Source organism: Desmodus rotundus, chromosome 10, assembly GCF_022682495.2.
Source record: "Desmodus rotundus isolate HL8 chromosome 10, HLdesRot8A.1, whole genome shotgun sequence".
In the NCBI taxonomy this organism is placed as follows: domain Eukaryota; kingdom Metazoa; phylum Chordata; class Mammalia; order Chiroptera; family Phyllostomidae; genus Desmodus; species Desmodus rotundus.
In genome coordinates this window covers 49,216,058-49,238,768 of record NC_071396.1, presented here as the reverse complement: position 1 = coordinate 49,238,768, position 22,711 = coordinate 49,216,058, and the positions used below count along the sequence as shown (strand labels likewise).

The following is a 22,711-nucleotide window of genomic DNA, read 5'->3' as shown; positions in this document are numbered from 1 at the left end:
TACAAAGGCACATGTCTTGCCTGTCTTTTCCTTGTGAAACCAGCGGCCGTTGTTGGATGAGCCGGGCTCTAGCAGGCGCCTGTGCTGTAGAGAGAGGGCAGGCCGACGTGATCCTGTGCTATAGGGAGAGGGCAGGCTGAAGTGATCCTGTGCTGTAGAGAGAGGGCAGGCCGACGTGAGCCTGTGCTGTAGAGAGAGGGCAGGCCGACGTGATCCTGTGCTGTAGAGAGAGGGCAGGCCGAAGTGATCCTGTGCTGTAGAGAGAGGGCAGGCTGACGTGATCCTGTGCTGTAGGGAGAGGGCAGGCCGAAGTGATCCTGTGCTGTAGAGAGAGGGCAGGCAGACGTGAGCCTGTGCTGTAGAGAGAGGGCAGGCCGAAGTGATCCTGTGCTGTAGAGAGAGGGCAGGCCGACGTGATCCTGTGCTGTAGGGAGAGGGCAGGCCGACGTGATCGGCCGCGGGACATGCAGACGTGCGCTGCTACTGCCTAGTCCACAGGCCTGCGTCCTCTCTTTCTAATCCAGCTGTTCTCCTGACGCTGATCCGGCTTCCACCGTGCATTCCAAGTGTCATTCAAAAACACCCATCTGTTGATGTCTTTCCCCTCTGCAAAACCTTCCAGGGGCTCTACTCTTAGTGTAAAGTCCAAACTCATTTGCATGGCTTACAGGGTTCTGTAAGTCCTGGTGCCTCGCTACCTCTTCAGCATCCCTCCTCACTGTTATCCTAAGTTCCAGCCATACCAGCCTTTTGTTGTTGCCAAAATTTATCCTTTTGGCAATTTCCTGTCTTTACACTTATGGTTGATGCACCCAGCTCATGTTTCCTTACCTTTGCTGCCTGTGAAGCACTCTGTTCTCTAATACCTAGCTCAAAAGCGACCTACTAGGGTGCCTTCGTAGATTGCCCAGGCAGGGCTCCTTGCTCTATCTTCTGCATTCTTGGGATTTAGTGCTGTGTCTTGATTATAGGCGTAGGCTCTAGGGTCGGAATCATTGGTTTCAATCCCAGCCTGGCTGGCCCTTTTCCAGATTTGCCTCAGATTCTTCATTGGAAAATGGGGATAATGTTAATAAACCTCATAGGTTGTTCTGAAGATTAAAAAAGGCAACCCTTTAAAGTGCCCGAGACAGTGCTTGGCCATAGTCAGCTAAATGTTACTTTTTATTGTTGTTGTTATCATAGTTACTCTGCGTGTACCTCCTTAGTTCTTACCACCTCTGTTTATTAATATTTTTATAAATCTGCCCGACTGGACCATGTGCTCTTTGATGACAGGTGCATCTCTTTTTCTCTTTTGGGGCCTTCTGTGTAGAGGTTTACAGTAAATGTTGGTTGAATGAGTTACTGTACACAGATTTGTCTTTACAATGGAAATAGGCAGCAGATAGAGTGGGGATTCTTAATACTGGGTCTGTGGATGATCACAGACTCACAGTTGACGTGGCCTGACATGTCAGCTGAATGCCAGAATGAATTCCTTCTGGTGACTTCCAGAGTGCAGTCAGTGCTTTTATGTCATCAAGACAAGGCAGGAGGCCATGTGACAGTGAAGCATTCTCTAGATCTGGGGTGTCAAACTCATTTTCACCGGGGGCCACATCAGCCTCACGGTCACCTTCAAAGGGCCAAATGTAATTGTAGGGCTGTGTAAATGTAACTACTCCTTAACTGTTAAGCGAGAGCTCAGTGCTGCCTCCGGGTAGAAACAAGGTGCTGGGCTGGATAAAACAAGGTGGAGGGCTGGATTCAGCCCGCGGGCCTTGTATTTGCCACCTGTGCTCTAGGTGCCAAGTTCATGTCCATTTTGTTTTGTTTTGAATTGTAGGTGACATGTCTGAGAGTAAAGCCAAGAAGATTGAGATCAAGGACGTGGATGGGAGGACACTGAGTAAACTGATCGACTACATCTATACGGCTGAAATTGAGGTGACCGAAGAGAACGTCCAGGTAAACGCAGGCCCAGCTAATAGCTCAGGGCACTGCACACTCAGGGCCCACCATTTTACAGCGTCCTTTTAGTTAACCCTCCCAACGATGAGTTGGTCACTGGAGAGGAAACTAAAGTTCCAAAGACATTAGGTGATTTGCCCTGGGTTGCAAGGTCAGTAGGTGGGTGAGCGACCTTCAGACTCATGCCTGCCTGACCGCATCACCCATGCTCTTCACCACTAGGCCACAAGACCTCAGAATGAGCTCGGGCCCCAGAGCAGAATCCAAGAAAGAGTGCGGGCCCCACCCAAACCCTTGGTGAAGGAAGAACTAAAAGCTGGGGTGACTCTATTTCTCCCCAGTCATTGGCTCACCTCAAGGATTTTGAGTTTTGGATTATAAGGATTATTTGGATTATTAAAAATGTTTTCCCATTTCAACTTTAGTCAACTGAATGCATCTGGGCACAGGGCGGTGCCCAGCACCAGGCCCAAATCTTAGCAGGGATGTGTGGCTGCAAAGTCAGTGTCTTGTGCTTTTTCTTGTTTTCACTGCCCTGCCCTCATCCTCAGTCATCTGGAGCCTTGAGAATTGGGGTCGGTGAAGAGGCTGCCTCACCCAAAGGCACACGTCTTTACTCTGAGAGCGTGAGGCTCAGCAGCAGGCCTTGAGGAGGGCGGTGGTTAAAGGCATTGGCACGTCTGTAGCCCTTCAAATCACCAGGCTACACAGAGACACACGATACACTGTTTCTTGTCATCGAGGATCTTACTCTTTATTTCAAGTGCTGGAAATTTCATGTGATAAGAAGGTTTTTTTTTTTAAATGTATTTATTGATTATGCTATTACAGTTGTCTCATTTCCCGCCCCCCTCACTCCACTCCATCCTGCCCACCCCCTCCCTCCCACATTCCCCCCCTATAGTTCATGTCCATGGGTCATACTTATAAGTTCTTTGGTTTCTACATTTCCTACACTATTCTTACCCTCCCCCTGTCTATTTTCCACCTATCATCTATGCTACTTATTCTCTGTACCTTCCCCCCCCCCTCCCACTCCCCTATTGACAACCCTTCGTGTGATCTCCATCTCTATGGTTCTGTTCCTGTTCTAGTTGTTTGCCTAGTTTGCTCTTGTTTTTGTTTTAGGTGTGGTCGTTAATAACTGTGAGTTTGCTGTCATTTTTACTCTTCATGTTTTTTATCTTCTTTTTCTTAGGTAACTCCCTTTAACATTTCATATAATAATGGCTTGGTGATGATGAACTTCTTTAACTTGACCTTATCTGAGAAGCACTTTATCTGCGCTTTCATTCTAAATGATAGCTTTGCTGGATACCGTAATCTTGGATATAGGCCCTTGCCTTTCATGACTTGGAATACTTCTTTCCAGCCCCTTCTTGCCTATAAGGTCTCTTTGGAGAAATCAGCTGACAGTCTTATGGGAAGTCCTTTGTAGGTAACTGTCTCCTTTTTTCTTGCTGCTTCTAAGATTCTCTCCTTATCTTTTATCTTGGCTAATGTAATTATGATGTGCCTTGGTGTGTTCCTCCTTGGGTCCAGCTTCTTTGGGACTCTGAGCTTCCTGGACTTCCTGGAAGGCTGTTTCCTTTGCCAGATGAGGGAAGTTCTCCTTCACTACTTGTTCAAATAAGTTTTCAATTTTTTGTTCTTCCTCTTCTCCTTCTGGCACCCCTATAATTCGGATGTTGGAACGTTTCAAGATGTCCTAGAGGTTCCTAAGCCTCTCCTCATTTTTCTGAATTCTTGTTTCTTCATTCTTTTCTGGTTGGATGTTTCTTTCTTCCTTCTGGTCCACACTGTTGATTTGAGTCCCAGTTTCCTTTGCATCACTATTGGTTCCCTGTACATTTTCCTTTGTTTCTCTTAGCATAGCCTTCATTTTTTCATCTGGTTTTCGAACAAATTCAACCAATTTTGTGAGCGTCTTGATAACCAGTGTTTTGAATTGTGCATCCAATAGGTTGGCTATCTCTTTCTCGCTTAGTTGTATTTTTTCTGGAGCTTTGAAGTGTTCTGTCATTTGGGTCATTGTTTTTTTTTTGTCTTGGCGCGTCTGTTACTTAAAGGGGCGGAGCCTTAGGTGTTCCCCGGGGCGGGGTAAGGCTGGTTGCTGCGCTGTGACACTGTACGTGGGGGAGGGGCCGAGAGGGAGCAATGGCGCCTGCTCCACTCTCCACCAGATTTCAGTCATTCACTCTGCTACCCACAATCAAACTGGGCCCCTCTGGTGCTGGTTCCCGAGTGGGTGGGCTTGTGCACACTCTAGGCCCCTGTGGGTCTCTCCAACCACCTCTCCTGTGAGGCTGGGAGTCTCTCCTGCTGCTGCCCCAACCCCCACGGGCGTTTTCAATCAGAGGTTTGAGGCTTTATTTCCCCGAGCTGGAGCCCTGGGTTGTGCGGTCTGCTTCTCTCCCCACTGTTTGTCCCGGTTTATCTGCGTGCTAATGTGGGGCCGTGGGGTGCTACCCGCCGCTCTGCCTGCCCCGTTCTCCGCCCCTCCGAGTCCGGCCCTCTCGGTTTATCTGCGAGAATGTGGGGCTGCAGGGTCTGCTAGTACTCGGACTGCCTGCGCCGTTCGTCCCACACTCCGCCAGTCTCGGTCCCACCACGGCCTGGCTGCCCGTCTCTGCCCCTCCTACCAGTCTGGATGAATGATTATTTTCTGTTTCCTTGGTGTCGGTCCCCCTTGCCGTTCGATTTTCTGTCAGTTCTGGTTGTGCGAGGAGGTGCAGTGTGTCTACCTATGCCGCCATCTTGGTTCTCCTTGTTTTTTTTTTTTTTAAAGTATAATTCCACCTTATTTATTGTGAGGCAGATAACTCTCACATGACCAAAATATCTACTACCCTAACTCAGACACATCCCCTTTTCCAGGACTGAGGTATTTGAGAGGCCGAATTGGTGATCATTTATTCACTCAGTTCAGCCCAAATGTTTGAGTGCCTGTTACACGCCCTGTGCTTTGTTGGACAGTGCGCTCGTAACAGTGAGCAGTGGTGACTCCATTGCCTGCTCTCATGCAGTTTGCGGTCTAGGGGTGAAGACAGATGCTCATCAAATAAGCTCACAAGTAGTATTCATGCCCGAACTGTGGTTAAGTCTTTTGAAGGAAAGGAATGTGGCAAACGATGAGAGAGGCTATAGAGGGGACCCAGCTTAGATGGGACTTGGAAGGCTCCTCCAGGAGATAAGATGTAACCTGAGGCCTGGAAATGAGTGGGAGGTAGTTTGGTGGTCAAGGGTACTCACAAGTGGGGGAGGGGCTAGGGTGCAGGCACACTGCATTTGGGCCTGCAGAGCCCGCCCCACGATCCTTGTCTCTGGGCACTGGACAGACTCTTGCATCGGATAGTGATCTGGCCTAATGCTCCCCCCACCTTATTAAAACGAGGTGTATTTTATACACAGCAAAATGCACAGCTATTCCATTCTGTGTCTGGCCTGTACCGTTCCGGATGGAGTGGGCAATGCAATGGTTGCCTCCTAGGTCTAGCAGCGGAATTTAAACAGCTGAATGAGTTTTGATTAGTAACAGTAAGTGCAAATAATTTAGTATAAAATGAGTATAGGACAAATACCTAAAATTTTTTTAAATGGATGATGGTCATATCAAATTACCATCACATTTAAACTTGTTTAGGTACTTGATATAAATATTGGGATTTACAAAATGCACGAAATTACATTGTTTGCACCTCTAGTGAGAAATTCTAGTTAGATGTCAACCTAAAAATGTTCAAGGGGTAAATAATTTTTGAAACCCTTACATTAGGGTATATTAGTAACTAATTAACCATATAGCACGATAGGCAGAAGAAGGGCCCCCAAAGATGTCCACGTCCCAACCCCCGGAATCTGTTAGGTTAAATGTCAAAGAGAATTTGATGTTGCAGATAGAATTAATGCTGCTAGGCAGCGGAGTGTGCTGTGGGGAGACTACCTTGCATTGGGCCCAATGTAACAGCAAGGGCTCTTTAAAGTGGGACAGAGAGGCAGAATAAGAACCAGAGAGATGTGATCGGATAAGAACTCAACTAGACTTTCAGGCTTTGAAGATAGGGGGGCACAAGCCAAGGAGTGTGGGGGGCCTCTAGAAGCTTGAAAAGCAAGAAAACGTTCTCCTTTAGAGCTTTCAGAAGGAATGCAACCCTGCCGACACCTTGATTTAGCCTAGCCAGGCCTGTGTGGGACTTCTGACTTAGAGACCTTTAAGAAAATAAATTTGTGTTGTTTTAAACCACCCATTAAACAAGATAAAAAGCAAACCCAAATAACAGTACTTGTAGGGGAGGTTGTAGAATTGTTATGATTGAAACCAACTTTTTTCCTCCCTTTTCATCATGTATTTATTTAATAACTTTTTTTGGTGAAGTACAAAGTGTTTACAAACTAGCAATTAAAGCTGTGTCACTCTGCATCCTTCTCACTTGGCTAGGTATTTATCTTTGCAACTTTGGTCTAGCCCAGTAGTGGTCTCTATAGCACCAGTTATCTTAAGGGAGGTAGCAGCATTATAGACTAATTAGAGGACTTTGGGGGAAATGGCTTCACCCTGGCTTTTTAAAAAACTACTTTGTAGGGACGGGAGCCAGGGCGAGAGTGAAGATGTGCAGGTTCAGAGGACATACAGGATCAGAGATGAGGCAGGAATTGAGAATGAATGGGGAGCGTGGCCTTAGTCTCAGCTTTGCTATTCATCCGCAGCATCTTCTTACTCCAGCCCTTTCCCAGGGCAGGGTGTTCGTTTCCCATATGTAAAGTGAGGGCATGAGACTTAGTGACCTCTGGCTGGAGAAGACTGTCAGCCAGCCCCTGGTTTGTTTTCTCTTCCTCCTAGCAGAGCCTCTCCACCCCCACACTGACATCCTGCCTTGAGAACCAGTTTTCTCATCTGTAAAACAGGAGTCAAAATAGCGCCCCTATTATTAGGTGGTCAAGAGTTAAACTGTCTGCTTTCAAATCGTGACTCTGCCATTTTCTAGGTGTGCCTCAGTGTTTTCATCTGTAATCTGTGCATAATAGGAGTACTTAACCACACAGGGTTGGTGTGAGAATTACATGAATTATTTTAGGTAGGACGCTTAGAAGAGTGCTGCCCTGTGCCAGCAGCCAATACGGGCCCAGAGAGCGCTTGAGCATAGAAGCCCTTTCACCAAGCAGCATGTGGTCTGAAGCTGGGGACAGATGGCTGAGCATGGGTGCCCGACAGTGTCGTAGGGGACAGCGTGGAGGTGCCCAGGAAGCAGGGAGTGGTCATCACCACCCTGATGAAGGTGGTCAGAGCAGGCCTCACCGAAGAAATGTTGTTTGAGCTGGATCTTGAAGGAAGACTGAGGGGTCAGGCCTGCCTCCTCTGCCCACGGGTGTCCTCACTGGTGTGTGTGCCCCCTGACGGACGTGCTGTGTTCACCTCTGTGTGTAGGGCGGGAGGGGCCAGCATGGGCAAGGGCTCCACTAGGAAGCACAATGTGGAACCTTCAGGGAACTGTGCACTGTTTGGAATCATTGAGGTGTACTGTTTTCCTTTTTCTTCCTCCCTTTAAATTGTGGTTTGGTCAGAGTGACCTGGGGGAGAAACAAACAAAAAAGGCTGCTGCTTCTTCTGAAAGTCTGCCGGTATCTTCTGAGGCCGTTGCTCACAAGCTGTCTATGGTATCCATATCTGAAGGTTTGGTTCACTGAGAAGGTGAGCCTGGTGGCACTGGGGCTCTCCTGAAAGCCTTAGGAACAAGGGGCAGAGCTTGGGGGCTTGGTTAAATGGCTGGGAGAGCTATGCCCTTAATCTCTTCCTGGCCACACAGACCTTGGAGAGACTGAGTTGCCCTTCTGTGGGAGAGGTAACGATCATCATAACTGGCACATTGATACTCACTGTGAGCCAAGCGTGTGTCGATCATTTCAGATGCATTATTTCCTTTAATTATTTCTCATAACCACCAATGGGTCATCCATCGTGATCCTTCCTTTACAGTTGAAGAAACTGATGCGCAAGGGGTTAAATGGGTAGCGCCCACAGTCACATGGGCAGTAAGGGGTAGAGTTGGGATTTCAATCCAGCTCTCTCCAATGCACTGTAATCTATCGATGTGGTGAACTTGAGTTTCTTGTTGAATGAATGATCAGAATCTTGACTTCAGCTCATAATTACTACTAATAAAAACCAACTTAACTGAGCACTCCCTATGTACCAAGGACTATGTTAACTGCTTTTTAACTGTATTACCTTTTTTGATCCTTATAACAAGCCTTTAAGGCAGTACCATTATTGTCTTCATTTTACTGTTGAGGCAGGGACGGAAAGAGGTTAAGTAATTTGCTTTTAGTCACCTGGCCGGTATGTGGAGAAGTCAAAATCCAAGCAAGACTTTCAACACAGTGTTATACTGCTAGCTCTCTTGTTTACTTGTATACCTATCCCCTTTCCTTCCCCTACCTCATGCTCCCTCTTACCCTTCCCCTCCCCTTTTCTTCTTTTTCTCAACAGATTATTGATTTAACACTGTTTCTGCGCCAGGTCTCATGCCTGGTGCTGGCAGAGACAGACCCATGGTGTGCTGGGGCAAAGGCCTTGGGCAGCCCTCTTTCTGTGCCACCTGGCCTCTGGCTGGTGCCCTCCCTTTGTGCATGGCTCGGCCTCCCCGAAATTCCAGGAGTAGGTGCTTTCTGAGGCAGGGCATTTCCTTTTGTTTTTGTTAAAGGAAATAAACTCTGTGACGGGATATCCTCTGCTGTGTTTTCATATTATCCGAGGAAGAGAAAAAACAAAACGGGGCCTGTGCATGAAAAATGGAGGTGAGGCCATTTGCAAGCTGGAGGGGAGCCTGTAACCTCTCTGTGGAGGGTCATTCCAGGGCCCGTTTTCCCAGAACCATAAACCTGAGGTGGAGGGAGGCAAGCTAAAAGCTTTGACTTAGGAGCGTCTTCCACCCCTGCTGTGGTTGCAGCCAAGTGCCCCTTCTCTGGTCTCAGCCTCCTCCATCCAGGGACTAGCGCAGCCCTAGTGATTCCATCAGTCTCGCTGCAAGGTTGAGGACCCATCCTTGGCCTTTCGTTTGGAATCTTGTTACTGCTGCCGCTTGAGGCCAGATGAGAGAAGAGGAAGTCCTCTTGGACTCTGGTTGATACAGGAGAGGGAGGTGAGGACAGCTCCTCCTGGAGCTATGCTCTCTTTTCTTTCACAGCCTCTGGGGATTTGTGATTGTGCTCATGTGGGGCCCCCAGAACCTCACTGGACTGGGGCCCAGTTTATCCCTGAGAGTCAGAGTTTAAGCAGTGATATATCTCCCAGCCTCCAAACCTTCCTCCTCAGCACTCTGGCTTCCTTTACTTTCCTTCACGCCTTCCTGTATGAAGCAAATAGTGGGAAGAAAAGGGCCTTTGACTGACTCACAGCTAATCGCAGTGTAAGATCAAAGAGAGGGAAGGAGCAATTAGAGGAACCACCAGCCCCATTTATTTTAGGAAGTCAGCTTGGGAACGCTTTTGGGCAGGAGAGGACCCAAACAGGATGGGGGGGGTGTGGTATGGAAAGGTGGAAAACCTTATTTTTTGCCTACTAAGTGGGTTTTGTGAACAGTAGGGAAGTTGAAAGCTATGTGGTAGCTCTATCCAGGGAGATTTTAATAACTGAAAGTTTTAACCTAAGGAATATGTTCAGGAAATGTTTATTATTTTACTTTATTGGCTGGTTGTCACGAGCTAGGGAGTTTAAGCACCAAATTGTGCTGCTGTCCTTGCGGTGAAGAAGAGGGCGAGGGCGAAAGGGTGTGTGTCCCTGGCGTGATCTCCTCTTGGTCTGGCTGGGAATACAACCCGAGTTGGACTGGACTCTCAGAAATCCTCATCTGTCGGGTTAAAGGGCTGCCATCCCATTCCTGCCTCTGGTCACCCCTGACCCTTTTGGGGCTTGCCACACTACTGAGTAGGGTGTGTGCTGGACAACATTTGATTACTCCTCTCCACCAGGGCTGCTTAGGGTCCCTGGTTAGAAGTTCCTCCTCTCTAGGGTGAAAAACTGACCCTGGGACATAGGACTTTTAGAGCTAAAACTGGCAAAGTCTCAGCAAACGTGGATGGTTGGCCAACCTGTGGCCCTAACTGTAGGGTTTGTAGCTACTGCTGGCAGGGAGGTGGCATGGAGGTCATTTGGGAGTTCGGAACAGAGCTTTCCGTTCCTGGTATGTACTCAGCAACAATTGTTAATGGTTCTCCCCTTAACTCGCAGGCAGAGACTAATCTGGTCCTGGAATCTGTTTGACTAGGCTGAGCAAGCTCATAGCTTAATTGAGTTTCTCAGTTTATGACTGCTTGGTGGGGATGGTGGCTGCCTGGGGAGAGTGGAGCTGAAGTGGTCAGACTTGGAGCCTGGCTATGTTCACTTATGATCTAAAACTCAGGAGCGGGTGATTTTTTTTATCTTCCTCTTTTTTTGGAATGAAGGAGAGTTTGGAAAATACCAAGGATACAATGCTAATTTACTGTTTTCCTGCTGGGGACACAGGAGAGTTGAAGAGAGAGGGTGAAGGAAGGGAAGAGGGGCATGTTTTCTAGACCTCGGCCATCATGAAAGAGACGTTTAATAGGCTTGTAGTGAGAAGAGCTTTTCTTACTGAGAGCAAGCATTTAGCTTGGGAGTAGGCCTGCTGGGAGTGGAGGCTCTAGGTGGTTTCTGCATGTGGGCAGGGTGAGAAAGGGTGCCCCACAGTCCTTGTGTTATCATCAAAAGTCTTGTGTCCTTGGAAATCCCTTGATCCTCGGCGAACCCGGACGACTGGTTACCCTGGTGAAGGGACAAGGCCCAGGAGTGGGCAGCGTGGCAGAGTTTTTGGCCAGAGTTGGGGCTCAGAACTGTTCTGGGAGATGGTCAGGGTCCAGAATTTAAATTACTGGGAAAAAACCAACAACTTGTAGTGCCCCGAGTCAAGAAAATAAGTGCATCTGTAGCCTTGTCCGCCTGGGCATGCCCGTGTGGGTGGGAACAGCTGGAATCTGGCTGGCCCAGGCCCTGAGAGCCAGGGGAGAGCTCAGAGCAAGGCCTGGGGCACGGCAGTTGTTTGGGGGTGAAATGGCTGCTGTGACCCTGTGCTAAGCAGCCTCAAAACAAACTATTTACTTATTTCTTCTAAATTTCTGTTTCGAAGGTCGAGCTCACACTTTTTGCCTGCTCCACAGGGTTGGGGGAAGGGGAAGCAGAGCTGGGGTCGGGTAGGCCTCTGGCCGTCTCTCCCGGGCCGTGCAGGAAAGGCCTAGGAACTTGACAGGGGTTGGCAGTCTGAGCACCTCTCTGGCCTGCTCGAGCCAGTATTCCCTGGCTTTTAGGAAAAACACATGCAAACACACCTGAGCAGGACATTCTTCTGTCTTCCAGAAAATAACATAAATACTCATGCATCCTGTGACCTTTTAAAAGGAAACTCAGCTCTCCTTTCTCTGGGATTGCACCTGAAGACATTCTCTTTATCTGTTGGATGGGAGAGTAAGGTGTGTTTATCCGAGTCCCGAAGGATTTGGGGGTGACTCTTGTTCCAGTGGATTATAAGCTCCATTAGAGCAGGGGTCTGGCTTGTCGTGCTTACCACTGAACCTGAGAGTCTAGCTCAGTGCTTGGCCCACGGACGTTCGGTCACTAGGTGGTGAACCAGCTAGGGAACAGTTCAGTGAGTCCTTTCTGTGTGAAGACAGTGTGCTAATGGCTGCAGGGCGATGACTCTCAAACGCGGCTGTACCTTAGAGGTGCCTCGGGAGCTTTAGAAACATCTCACCGTCCAGGCCACACCCCATTCCTCTTCAATTAGAATCTTTGGGGGTGAGACCCAGGCATCAGTATTTTAAAAATTCTCCAGGTGATTTTAATGTGTAGCCAAGTAGAAGAATCAATCTATTTTAGTCTGTTTGGGATGCCATAACAAAATACCATAGATTGGGTGGCTTAAACAACAGAAATTTATTGTGTCACAGTTTTGAAGTTGGAAGTCCAAGATCAAGTTTCCAGCTGATTCAGTTTCCGGTGAGACCCTTTTCCTGGCTTGCAGAAGATCTCTCTCTCCTTCTTGTGTCCTCACATTATAGAGGGATGGAGGGAAGAAGAGAGAGAGAGAGGGAGAGAGGGAGAGACAGAGAGACAGAGAGAGAGAGACAGAGAGAGAACGAGAACAAACACCATTTCTCTTCTTGTAAGGCGCCTTGGGGCCCCACTCTTATGATCTCATTAACTATTGTTACTTCTTCACAAGCCCTGTCTCCAAATATAGTCACATTGGGGGTTAGGACTTCAACATACAAATTGGGGGGAGTGGGGCACAAACATTCAGTTCATAGGGGCCTTGATAATCAAAGTGCAGTTCATGAACTAGCAGCTGCAACCTCATCTGGGCTCTCAGGTCCCGCCCTAGACCTATTGTATTGAAATCAGCATTTTAATAACAGAGTCCCCAGGGAATTCATATAGACATTAGCAATCAGGAAGCACTGCTGTGGTCTCTAGGGATACAGAGAATAGGCTGGTGCTTAAGAGTCCAAGAGGTGGAGAGTAGTGAGAAATAAGGCTTGGGCCAGATCAGGAGGTTTGGATTCTTGGGCAGGCCGTGGAGAGCCATGAGCTTGGGAGTGGTGTGATTAGAACAGTGCTTCAGAGAGATGAGGCTCTGTTGAAGGGATCCGGTGTCTCAGAATGTCACCTTCTCCTCCAGGTGCTGCTCCCAGCAGCCAGCTTGCTGCAGCTCATGGATGTTCGGCAGAACTGCTGCGACTTCCTTCAGTCCCAGTTGCATCCCACCAATTGCCTGGGCATTCGCGCATTTGCAGATGTGCACACCTGCACTGACCTTCTGCAGCAGGCCAATGCTTACGCAGGTAATGGGGAGCTGGGCCGCCGCACCTCCTTCAAGCGTGGGGACTTAATAACCTGGTCTGCTGTGGACTCCTCAAAGATTGTGAGATGTGCACTCTGCTGTTAAGTAGCTACATCTTAGTCAGGGAGCTAAGACACAGGTGGAAAGATCGTTAGCAATGGAAGAGTTCAACTCATTGCCAAGTATAATATGATTAATTGTCAGATGAATGATACAGACAATAATTTTCATGAGGGAAAAGGAAGGAGATCTGAGAAAACTTCATGGGGGAAGAGTAGTAATTTGAGCTAGGTTTGAAATAAATGTCTATTTTGATCAAAGTGTTCTTTAAACAGGATTTTAACCGTCAAACACTACTGCAGGGCTTATAATGATAAGCAGGAGTCCCCTGCTCTGTCTTTCCACGCCAAGTCGAGCTCTCTGGAGCCACTCACTTAACTCTAAAAGAATTAAAATGCAGGCTCTGATTCAGCTGAAACCTGTTTCATATATTTATCTCCATTTATCTAAATATTGATAATATGTTTACACCACTATTTTTGGAATAATTAGTTTTAGATATTATCTGTTGACTTCTCACAGAAGACTAAGACTGAACTTTTATATTTTATAGACTTTCTCCTCATACATACATTCTTCTCCTCTCTGTATTCCTCTAATATTATTTCTACAACTGAGCTGTTCTATATTATAATTATAGTTTTTTAATCTGAAAACTTTTGTTTTAAATCAGAAAAGCAGTAGTAATTGCCCTTTTCTTTTGCATAGTGAGTTACTACCCACTAATTTTTGTTAGGTAGAATTGAACAGTCCTTCTCAGTATGTCAGATAATCTGTTGATTTTGTTTTATTTTTCTTAGAGACATTCTCTCTGTTAGAATTTGTCATCCTGTTATTTTAAGATCCTGTTATTTTACTAGGGCTTCGGGAAGGAGTAGAGATGAACATGAAGGTTCAGGCCACCATATTTAGGTGGAAAGAGGTCTTCACTGATACTCATTTCAACTTGAAGACAGATCATGAGTGGCCTACGACATGGGTCTAGTCGTTTGTTTTATTTTTTAGTTTTCTTTTTTAAATATATTTTATTGATTATGCTATTACAGTTGTCCCATTCCCCCCCCTTCACGCCACTCTATCCTGCTCACCCTCTCCCTCCCACTTTCCACCCCTATAGTTCATGTCCATGGGTCATACATATAAGTTCTTTGGCTTCTACATTTCCTACACTATTCTTACCCTCCCCCCTGTCTATTTTCTACCTACCAGTTATGCTACTTATTCTCTGTACCTTTTCCCCCCCTCTCCCCCTCCCACTCCCCTGTTGATAACCCTCCATGTGATCTCCATTTCTGTGGTTCTGTTCCTGTTCTAGTTGTTTGCTTAGTTTGCTTTGGTTTTTGTTTTAGGTGTGGTTGTTAATAACTGTGAGTTTGCTGTCATTTTTACTCTTCATGTTTTTTATCTTCTTTTTCTTAGGTTTAACATTTAACATTCATATAATAATGGCTTGGTGATGATGAACTTCTTTAACTTGACCTATCTGAGAAGCACTTTATCTTCCCTTCCATTCTAAATGACAGCTTTGCTGGATACAGTAATTTTGGATGTAGGCCCTTGCCTTTCATGACTTGGAATACTTCTTGCCAGCCCCTTCTTGCCTGTAAGGTCTCTTTGGAGAAATCAGCTGACAGTCTCATGGGAACTCCTTTGTAGGTAACTGTGTCCTTTTCTCTTGCTGCTTCTAAGATTCTCTCCTTCTGTTTCATCTTGGGTAATGTAATGATGATGTGCCTTGGTGTCCAGCTTCTTTGGGACTCTCTGAGGTTCCTAGACTTCCTGGAAGTCTATTTCCTTTGCCAGATGAGGGAAGTTCTAAAAATATGGAACACTTCATGAGTTTGCGTGTCATCCTTGCGCAGGGGCCATGCTAATCTCCTCTGTATTGTTCCAATTTTAGTATATGTGCTGCCGAAGCGAGCACGGTCTAGTCGTTTTAAGTGATAGTTTCAGTTGTGGACACCTTCTTCCCTTGCAATAAATCATTTCGCTCTTCCCCTGCCTAAACAAACACCATCTGTATTCTGTCTATGTCTCCTGTATAGCCCATGTCTGGAAACTAGCTGAGGGCCTGCTGGCTGCCCACCTGCCAGCTCCCTGTGCTGCATTAGCCCATGGCCCACAAGGCAACAATCACTTACTTTGTTTCCTGACATCCTTTTGTTCGCTGATCAAGTCTCTGACCCCAAGAATCTGCACAGACTCTCATTTCTCCCTGCAGTCTGTTTCTGCGACACAAGTGGGACCAGTTGTTAAGATGATCTTGATGGTGATGATTTTTGTGAGGGACATTCCCCAGATGCCCAATTCTGAATTCTGTAGACTCTTCCTGGCTCTGAAGCTTGACTCTCCTGTTCCTCTGCTGTCGCTCCTGTGCCCTCTATTCTCTGCACATTCCCCACCACTTTTCTGCTTTTTCTCAGGGAGTCTTTTTATCTCTCTGGAGAGGGCTCCCTGGCCCAGTCTTTTGAAAAGGGCACTTTCTTGAGGGATGTGCTCAGGCTTTGCGTTGGCAGCAGCAGCCGAGAACTTGGCTAACGCCCAGGTCAGCACATGAACATCTGCTGGCGCAGTGACAAAGGAAGAGTGCTTAGATGCCAGGAATTCTCTGGCTGCCTTCCTCGAGTCCCTTCCCAGGCCCCTCCTGGCACGTAGTGTGTGTGCATGGATGTGTGCGCACACAGCACACCTCCCATCCTACTGTAGTCAGCCGACACGATCATCTGGGGCTTGGGAGTGTACTGAACCCCCACCTTTAACAGAGGCTCCCAGGTGCTTGTGGCCTGATGATGAGGCCCACCTGCAGGACAGTGAGGAGGACGCGCTCAGGAGCACATCGCTGTGGTGGTGCTCCCTGGTCCTAGTGGCGACACGGTGATCGGGGTCTGCCAGCACTGTGGGTGTGCACGCACACACGTGTGTATGTGGAAATCATGATGAATTGCTTTTAGCTAGCACTTACTGAGCCCTCACTTTGGGTCACGCCCTATGCCAAACATGTTATGTGTGTCATCTCATCTAATGCATACAACAGCTAAGGAAACTAAGGTACGGAGAGGTGAAGTAATTTGTTGGTGTCACACAGCTGGCAAAGACAGAGGCAGGATTCAAACCCAACCAGTGCTGACTCCAGAGACAGTGATTGTAACTACTACACTCTATGGCTTCCAGGCCTGATTTGGACTTAAGGCAGCCCTGTGATTCGGTAAGTGAGGAGTGTTGGTGGCTAGAGTTGGCATTTTCCATTGGAAGCATGAGCCTGGAAGCCTGTGCCACCTGGTCAGATGCTAACAGTCAGACAGGGTAGACAGACGACCAGCTGTCTCTGCTAGACACGGGCTGTTTAGTCGTCTCGGAGTGGGGAAGTGAGGCGTGGATGTCTTCTCTTCCCCGCGTATGTGAGCCCTCCTATTTTCCCTGGCTCGGTCAGTGCAACTTCAGGCCGAGAGCCTCTTCCCTGTCGCACAGGCCTCTGTGGGGCCTGTGATCATCTGCTGGGCACAGCTTTCTTTGCAGCCTGCAGCAGGGAATCGTGGGAATACAGAGGTTGGTAAGGCCATGATGAAAAGACATTAGAAGAAGCAGTGTGAAGGTAAATTGTACAGTGTTTAGAGTAGGAAGTATAAAATGATTACCTTTGCTTCTTCCCCCAGTGGGTTTATATCCACCCACTAATGTGGGCCTGCTTTGTTTTTTGGTCTTGTACTTCCTGACTTGAGATGGAATCTGGCACTTTCTGCCATCACTGCCTCTTGAGACAGAGCTGCTGCCTCGTCCCACTTGTAAGTGTGGTGGTGTGGGCACCCACTAGGGGCACATTAAAGAGGCAGTGTCAGCCCCTGTGGTCACAGGCTTCTCTGGCCCCGTGCCTCACATTAGGGCACGTTTTAAACCAACCAAGTATAAGGAGACCCTCCAGGTCAGAACTAGGAGTCAGACCAGCCAACACTGGAGCTGAGTGACCTCTAGGCCTGCTTTCTCTTCATCATGGGGGTAATACATCCTGCCCTGTCATGGAGATGGTTTGGGGACCAGGCAGCATGGGGAGGAGAACCTCCTGCAGAGTGGGCACCACTCAAGGCCATGCCCTGGAGCCTCCCTGCCAGGCTCACTCTTCGCAGTAAGAGAGCCTCCAAGCAGGTCTTGGTAGAGAGATGGCACTCCTTGGGTCGTCACCATTGCTGTTGCTGTGGACAGCATGCGCTTCGGGGGAGGAGACCATTTCCAGAGCTTCTGATTTTGCTTTCTTTATATCCAGATGAGCAGGCAGGTTACCCTGCCCTCCTGCCTTGCCTAGTCTCTGGCCACCTGGCCTCTGTCTTCACTTGTCTGTGGCCCCCAGCTTCGCCTTTGAATTCTGTTGTTTTTCCTTCTCCAAGACAAACTTTCTTTTGCTGTAATAATTATTGTTGCTATTGTTAGTGCTATCTTAATACAAAATCACCCGTAATTATTACGGAAAAAGCAGACAGGCAGAAAAAGCAGGAAAGCAACACAATCCTACTCAGAGAAAACCATGGGTAGCACCTTAGTGAATAGTTTTCCCAATATTTTTCAAGCATGTTTTCCAGCTTAAAAAATATTAGTAGTATATTCTGAATATCCTTCCAAGTTAGCAGATATGTTACTATACTGTTCTTTTTACAACTTTAGAGAATGTATTCCATAACATTCAACTTATACCCATGATACAAAAATTCGACCACTACATGAAGGTATAAATGCCAACTCAATCTTCTCCTAGGCTGTCTCTCAGAGGGGAGCAGGGGGACTATCTAGTGCATCCTTTATAATATCTATAATGTATGATGTTCTTTAACTTAGCCAAACAGAAACATTCTGTAATCACTGTACTTTTTCTTGACTTAAAACAAAATTTTGGAGTTCTCTCTGGACCCTGTGTATGCCTATATATTATTCTTTTTTTTTCAATATATTTATTGATTATGCTATTACAGTTGTCCCATTTCCCCCCCCTCACTCCACTTCATCCTGCCCGCCCCCTCCCTCCCACATTCCCCCCCTATAATTCATGTCCATGGGTCATACCTATAAGTTCCTTGGCTTCTACATTTCCTACACTATTCTTACCCTCCCCCTGTCTATTTTCCACCTATCATCTATGCTACTTATTCTCTGTACCTTTCCCCCTCTCTCCCCCTCCCACTCCCCTATTGACAACCCTCCATGTGATCTCCATCTCTATGGTTCTGTTCCTGTTCTAGTTGTTTGCCTAGTTTGCTCTTGTTTTTGTTTTAGGTGTGGTTGTTAATAACTGTGAGTTTGCTGTCATTTTTACTCTTCATGTTTTTTATCTTCTTTTTCTTAGGTTTAACATTTAACATTCATATAATAATGGCTTGGTGATGATGAACTTCTTTAACTTGACCTTATCTGAGAAGCACTTTATCTTCCCTTCCATTCTAAATGACAGCTTTGCTGGATACAGTAATTTTGGATGTAGGCCCTTGCCTTTCATGACTTGGAATACTTCTTGCCAGCCCCTTCTTGCCTGTAAGGTCTCTTTGGAGAAATCAGCTGACAGTCTCATGGGAACTCCTTTGTAGGTAACTGTGTCCTTTTCTCTTGCTGCTTCTAAGATTCTCTCCTTCTGTTTCATCTTGGGTAATGTAATGATGATGTGCCTTGGTGTCCAGCTTCTTTGGGACTCTCTGAGGTTCCTAGACTTCCTGGAAGTCTATTTCCTTTGCCAGATGAGGGAAGTTCTCCTTCATTATTTGTTCAAATAAGTTTTCAATTTTTTGTTCTTCCTCTTCTCCTGGCACCCCTATAATTCGGATGTTGGAACGTTTCAAGATGTCCTGGAGGTTCCTAAGCCTCTCCTCATTTTTCTGAATTCTTGTTTCTTCATTCTTTTCTGGTTGGATGTTTCTTTCTTCCTTCTGGTCCACACTGTTGATTTGAGTCCCAGTTTCCTTTGCATCACTATTGGTTCCCTGTACATTTTCCTTTGTTTCTCTTAGCATAGCCTTCATTTTTTCATCTGGTTTTTGAACAAATTCAACCAATTTTGTGAGCGTCTTGATAACCAGTGTTTGAATTGTGCATCCAATAGGTTGGCTATCTCTTTCTCACTTAGTTGTATTTTTTCTGGAGCTTTGAAGTGTTCTGTCATTTGGGTCATTGTTTTTTTTTTGTCTTGGCTCATCTGTTACTTAAAGGGGCAGAGCCTTAGGTGTTCCCCAGGGAGGGGTAATGCTGATTGCTGCACTGTGACACTGTACATGGGGGAGGGGCCGAGAGGGAGCAGTGGCGCCCGCTCCCCTCTTCACTGAACCTCAATCTTTCACTCTGCTACCCACAGTCAAACTGGGCCCCTCTGGTGCTGGTTCCCGAGTGGGTGGGCTTGTGCACGCCCTAGGCCCCTGTGGGTCTCTCCAAAGACCTCTCCTGTGAGGCTGGGAGTCTCTCCTGCTGCTGCCCCAACCCTCACGGGCGTTTTCAATCAGAGGTTTGAGGCTTTATTTCCCCGAGCTGGAGCCCTGGGTTGCGTGGCCTGCTTCGATCCCCGCTGTTTGTCTGGTTTATCTGTGCACGAATGTGGGGCCGCAGGGTCTGCCAGTGGTCTGACTGCCTGCCCCGTTCGTCCCACACTCCGCCAGTCTCGGTGCCACGGCAACACGAGTCTCTCCGCCCCTCCTACCGGTCTGCATGAATGTTTATTTTTTATTTCCTTGGTGTCGGACTTCCTTGCCGTTCGATTTTCTGTCAGTTCTGGTTGTGTGAGGAGGCGCAGTGTGTCTACCTATGCCGCCCTCTTGGTTCTCTCTCTATATTATTCTTTTTATCTGTTGTATCATAGGGATGAACTATAATTCATTTAACCCCAGCCCTTGATTAATGGGAATTAGTGTTATTTGCTTTTCCTTTTATATAAAATGTTGAGGGAGAATTTTTCCACATAATATTCCAAAGTACACTTGTTAGTATGTAAGTAACAGTAAGATTGTACCTGTAGGATACCATTTTAGTAGCATAAAGTAGCTCAAAGAGAGTATGCATTAAAAAAAAAATTATTGGCAGATATTGCCAAGTTGTTTTCCAAAAATATGTAACCATTTTAAAAATCAGCTCTTGCCTTCTGGTAAGTCTTCAGTTCCCTGGTGAAGGCATGAGAGGCAGAGATTCTCCGAGAGGCAGGAGCACCGCCTCTCCCCACCCAGCTTACCTGTTTGGCTTCCTGTTCAGAATAGCCCTGTCTTTTCTTGCTGTGGCAGTCCCTCCTGCTTTCTCTGGGTCCAGTTTCCCCTTAAGGTTATGCCCCCAGGTTTTTGCTGTGATATGTTATTCTGGGAAGGGGGAAGGTGGGTCCCATATTTAGAGGATGACAACTTAGACCCTTGTCCCTAGCCTATGGTATCAGAGTCCTCCTGGGAAGCTAGTAGCTGGGAAAGGGACCCTGGTGTTTTGTACAGCCTGTTTCTTATACCTCATTATTGTTTCTAGGGACAGCTTAATCTTTAACCTCAGAGGCTATGGCAGGTTTATGGAGACTTTGTTGTTTGGTAATTGGACGGCCATGCACTGGGCCATCAGCAGAGCTGGTTGGGAGGGATGTTAATGAGACCCCATTAACGAAATGGCAATTAAAATTCTTTGGACATGTTGTTTACATCAGTCTGCCAAAGCTGAGCCGAAACCCTCCAGCCATGGGATGGAAAAGCTATCGGATTTAACGTGTTTGTGGAGAGAAATGGCCTTTTTTTGATTGATTGAGGCATTTCAGACCATGGAATGAAGTGATTAAACTAAGGGCAGCAAAAGACTTTGACAAATAGTTTAAAAAACACAAACCTCTGACTCAGTGAGGGTTGTCTTGTGAAGTGGCTGCCTTGAACTTGGCATCATACAATAATAATGATGATGATGGCCATGGCAGGAGTTTCTGAACACTTGCTAGGTTCCAGGACTGGTGCGGTACCCTTCATAGGCATTGCTTCCTTTTGGCCACATAACCGTAACAGGTAGTTATTATTTTCCCAATTTACAGATGAAGAAACGGAAACTCCAGAAACGTGTAGTGACTTGCCCGAGATCACGTAATTTGTAAGTGGCAACGCCAAGATCCACGATGAGGCTGTCCGAGTCCAGAGCCTTTGCCCCGAGCCCACTACTTATTTTCACGTCTGCCCAGCCAATCCAGCCTCTCTCCACGCTGGTCACCTTACTCCTGCCTTCCCCTGGTTTTCTGCTTCTAGCTTGAAGGCGGCAAATGAGGCAGGAGAGCAGACACCGGTTGTTTTTGTTGTTGGGTTTTAGGAAGCTTCCTTTTTTCCTCCCATTCTTTGGGCTACAGGGAGCTCTGGTGTTGAATTAGAGACCCTGAGAGCTGGACAGCTTTGATACAGCCCTTGGCTCGCTCTCTCTGCGCGGATGTGTGCACATTATAGAGGAAGGAGGAGGGACCACACACATATTTCTGGAATTAAGTGAACATGGAAAGAGAGAGCATATCTCGCCATCCCTGCGGAGGGTGGGGGTAGTAATATTTAGAGTCTGAGGGCTGGTGGTCACGACTCCTGTGGGAGGAGGTCAGGGTAGGTCTCTGTTACCTCCCTGTGGGGGCAGAGCCTTCTCCTTGGAGCAGGGAAGCTGTGGACCCTGAAAGCCAAATGCTGATTCAAGAAAGCTTACCTCTGCCGTCCAAAAACAGGGCAACAGGGGGCAGGAGAGAGATTTAAGGCAGTTCTGTTTTATTTTTTGCCTTGCTAAAATGTTTTGATTCTACTTGTGTGTTCACCTGTGTCAGCCAATCTTCCCTGAGGTGTGTAACCAGTGGTTTAATTCAGAGCTCTCATACCTGTTCCCTGGGGCTACTGACTCTGGAATAATGGGGTTCATTTCATTTCTGCGGGTCAAAGAAGTCTTAGATGGATTTTCAGTCCCATTTGTTCTGAATTTGTAGTTTAGATGAACCGGCGCAAAAGCTTAGGTTTATTTCATCCCACTGGGAGGGGGAAATAGACTTGGGATTAATTTAGGAGGTTGCTGAGCCCTAGGCAGCCCTGAAGAATGGACTGAAGCACAGTCAAAATCTCAGAGCTTAACATTGGCAGATGTGCTGGATGCTGAGGGTTCAGGTTCAAACAGGACAGAGCCCGCCCCCTGGGGCCTACAGTCCCAGTATGAGAGGAAGACCTCAGATGATAGAACAGGGTGATGAGGACTACGATACGTTTTATTCCCTGTTTTGGGGGCTTTGAGAACATGTAGAACAATATCACTTCATCTAACCTCCTGGACAGGGAGATTAAGGAAATATCTCAATTCAGGGTTATGGCTGAGATTTGAACCTAGGACTAATGTCAAGATGTTTAGAGCACCACTCTCCTAATTTTAATTTTTTTAAAGAAAAGTCATTAGATTCATTCTTTTTGTCTTTCAGCTCTAAGAGGGATCGTTAGAGTACTCTGATGTCTGTATTGAATTTCCCCCCACGGCCGGCCCAGGGCAAGTTGACCTTATCACGAGGACTAGGGTGCTCATCAGAATGTGTGTTATATAAGCAGGCAGCCTTGGTTTCAAAACCTGGCCCAACCACTCATGGCTCTGCGATCAGAAGCATGCGACTAAGTAACTTTTTGAGCTTCCATTCCTCCATCTGTACAATAGCGATCGTGATATTCAGTTCACCAGGGCTTTTGGGAGAAGTGACATAATACATGTAAAATGCATAGCACAATGTTGGCTACTAATAGGAACAGCCCTCAGCTTTTTCCAGGCCCGCTTCCTCGAAAAGACCCAACTTTTCCCCGAGAGCAATCCTTTCATGGGAGTGCGCCATCCAAGTTTTGTCATCCTTTCAACATTGGAAAGATGGATGT

At 47.0% G+C, this 22,711-nt stretch overlaps 1 protein-coding gene and 1 non-coding gene across 15 annotated transcripts in view; one reads left to right on the top strand and one right to left on the bottom strand.

The window, feature by feature from the left end:
* Positions 1-22,711, top strand: part of KLHL3 (kelch like family member 3) — a 266,577-nt gene that overhangs the window by 188,938 nt on the left and 54,928 nt on the right. For all 14 annotated transcript variants that reach the window (XM_053912760.1, XM_053912758.1, XM_053912763.1 and 11 more), the window contains 2 exons: positions 1,829-1,950; positions 12,645-12,807. In XM_053912760.1, the coding sequence (XP_053768735.1) occupies positions 1,829-1,950; positions 12,645-12,807 (285 nt within the window). The remainder of the gene's footprint in view (positions 1-1,828; positions 1,951-12,644; positions 12,808-22,711) is intronic.
* Positions 14,684-14,790, bottom strand: LOC112318211 (U6 spliceosomal RNA). Its single transcript, XR_002976185.1, has one exon. It is a non-coding gene; the product is annotated as a U6 spliceosomal RNA (small nuclear RNA).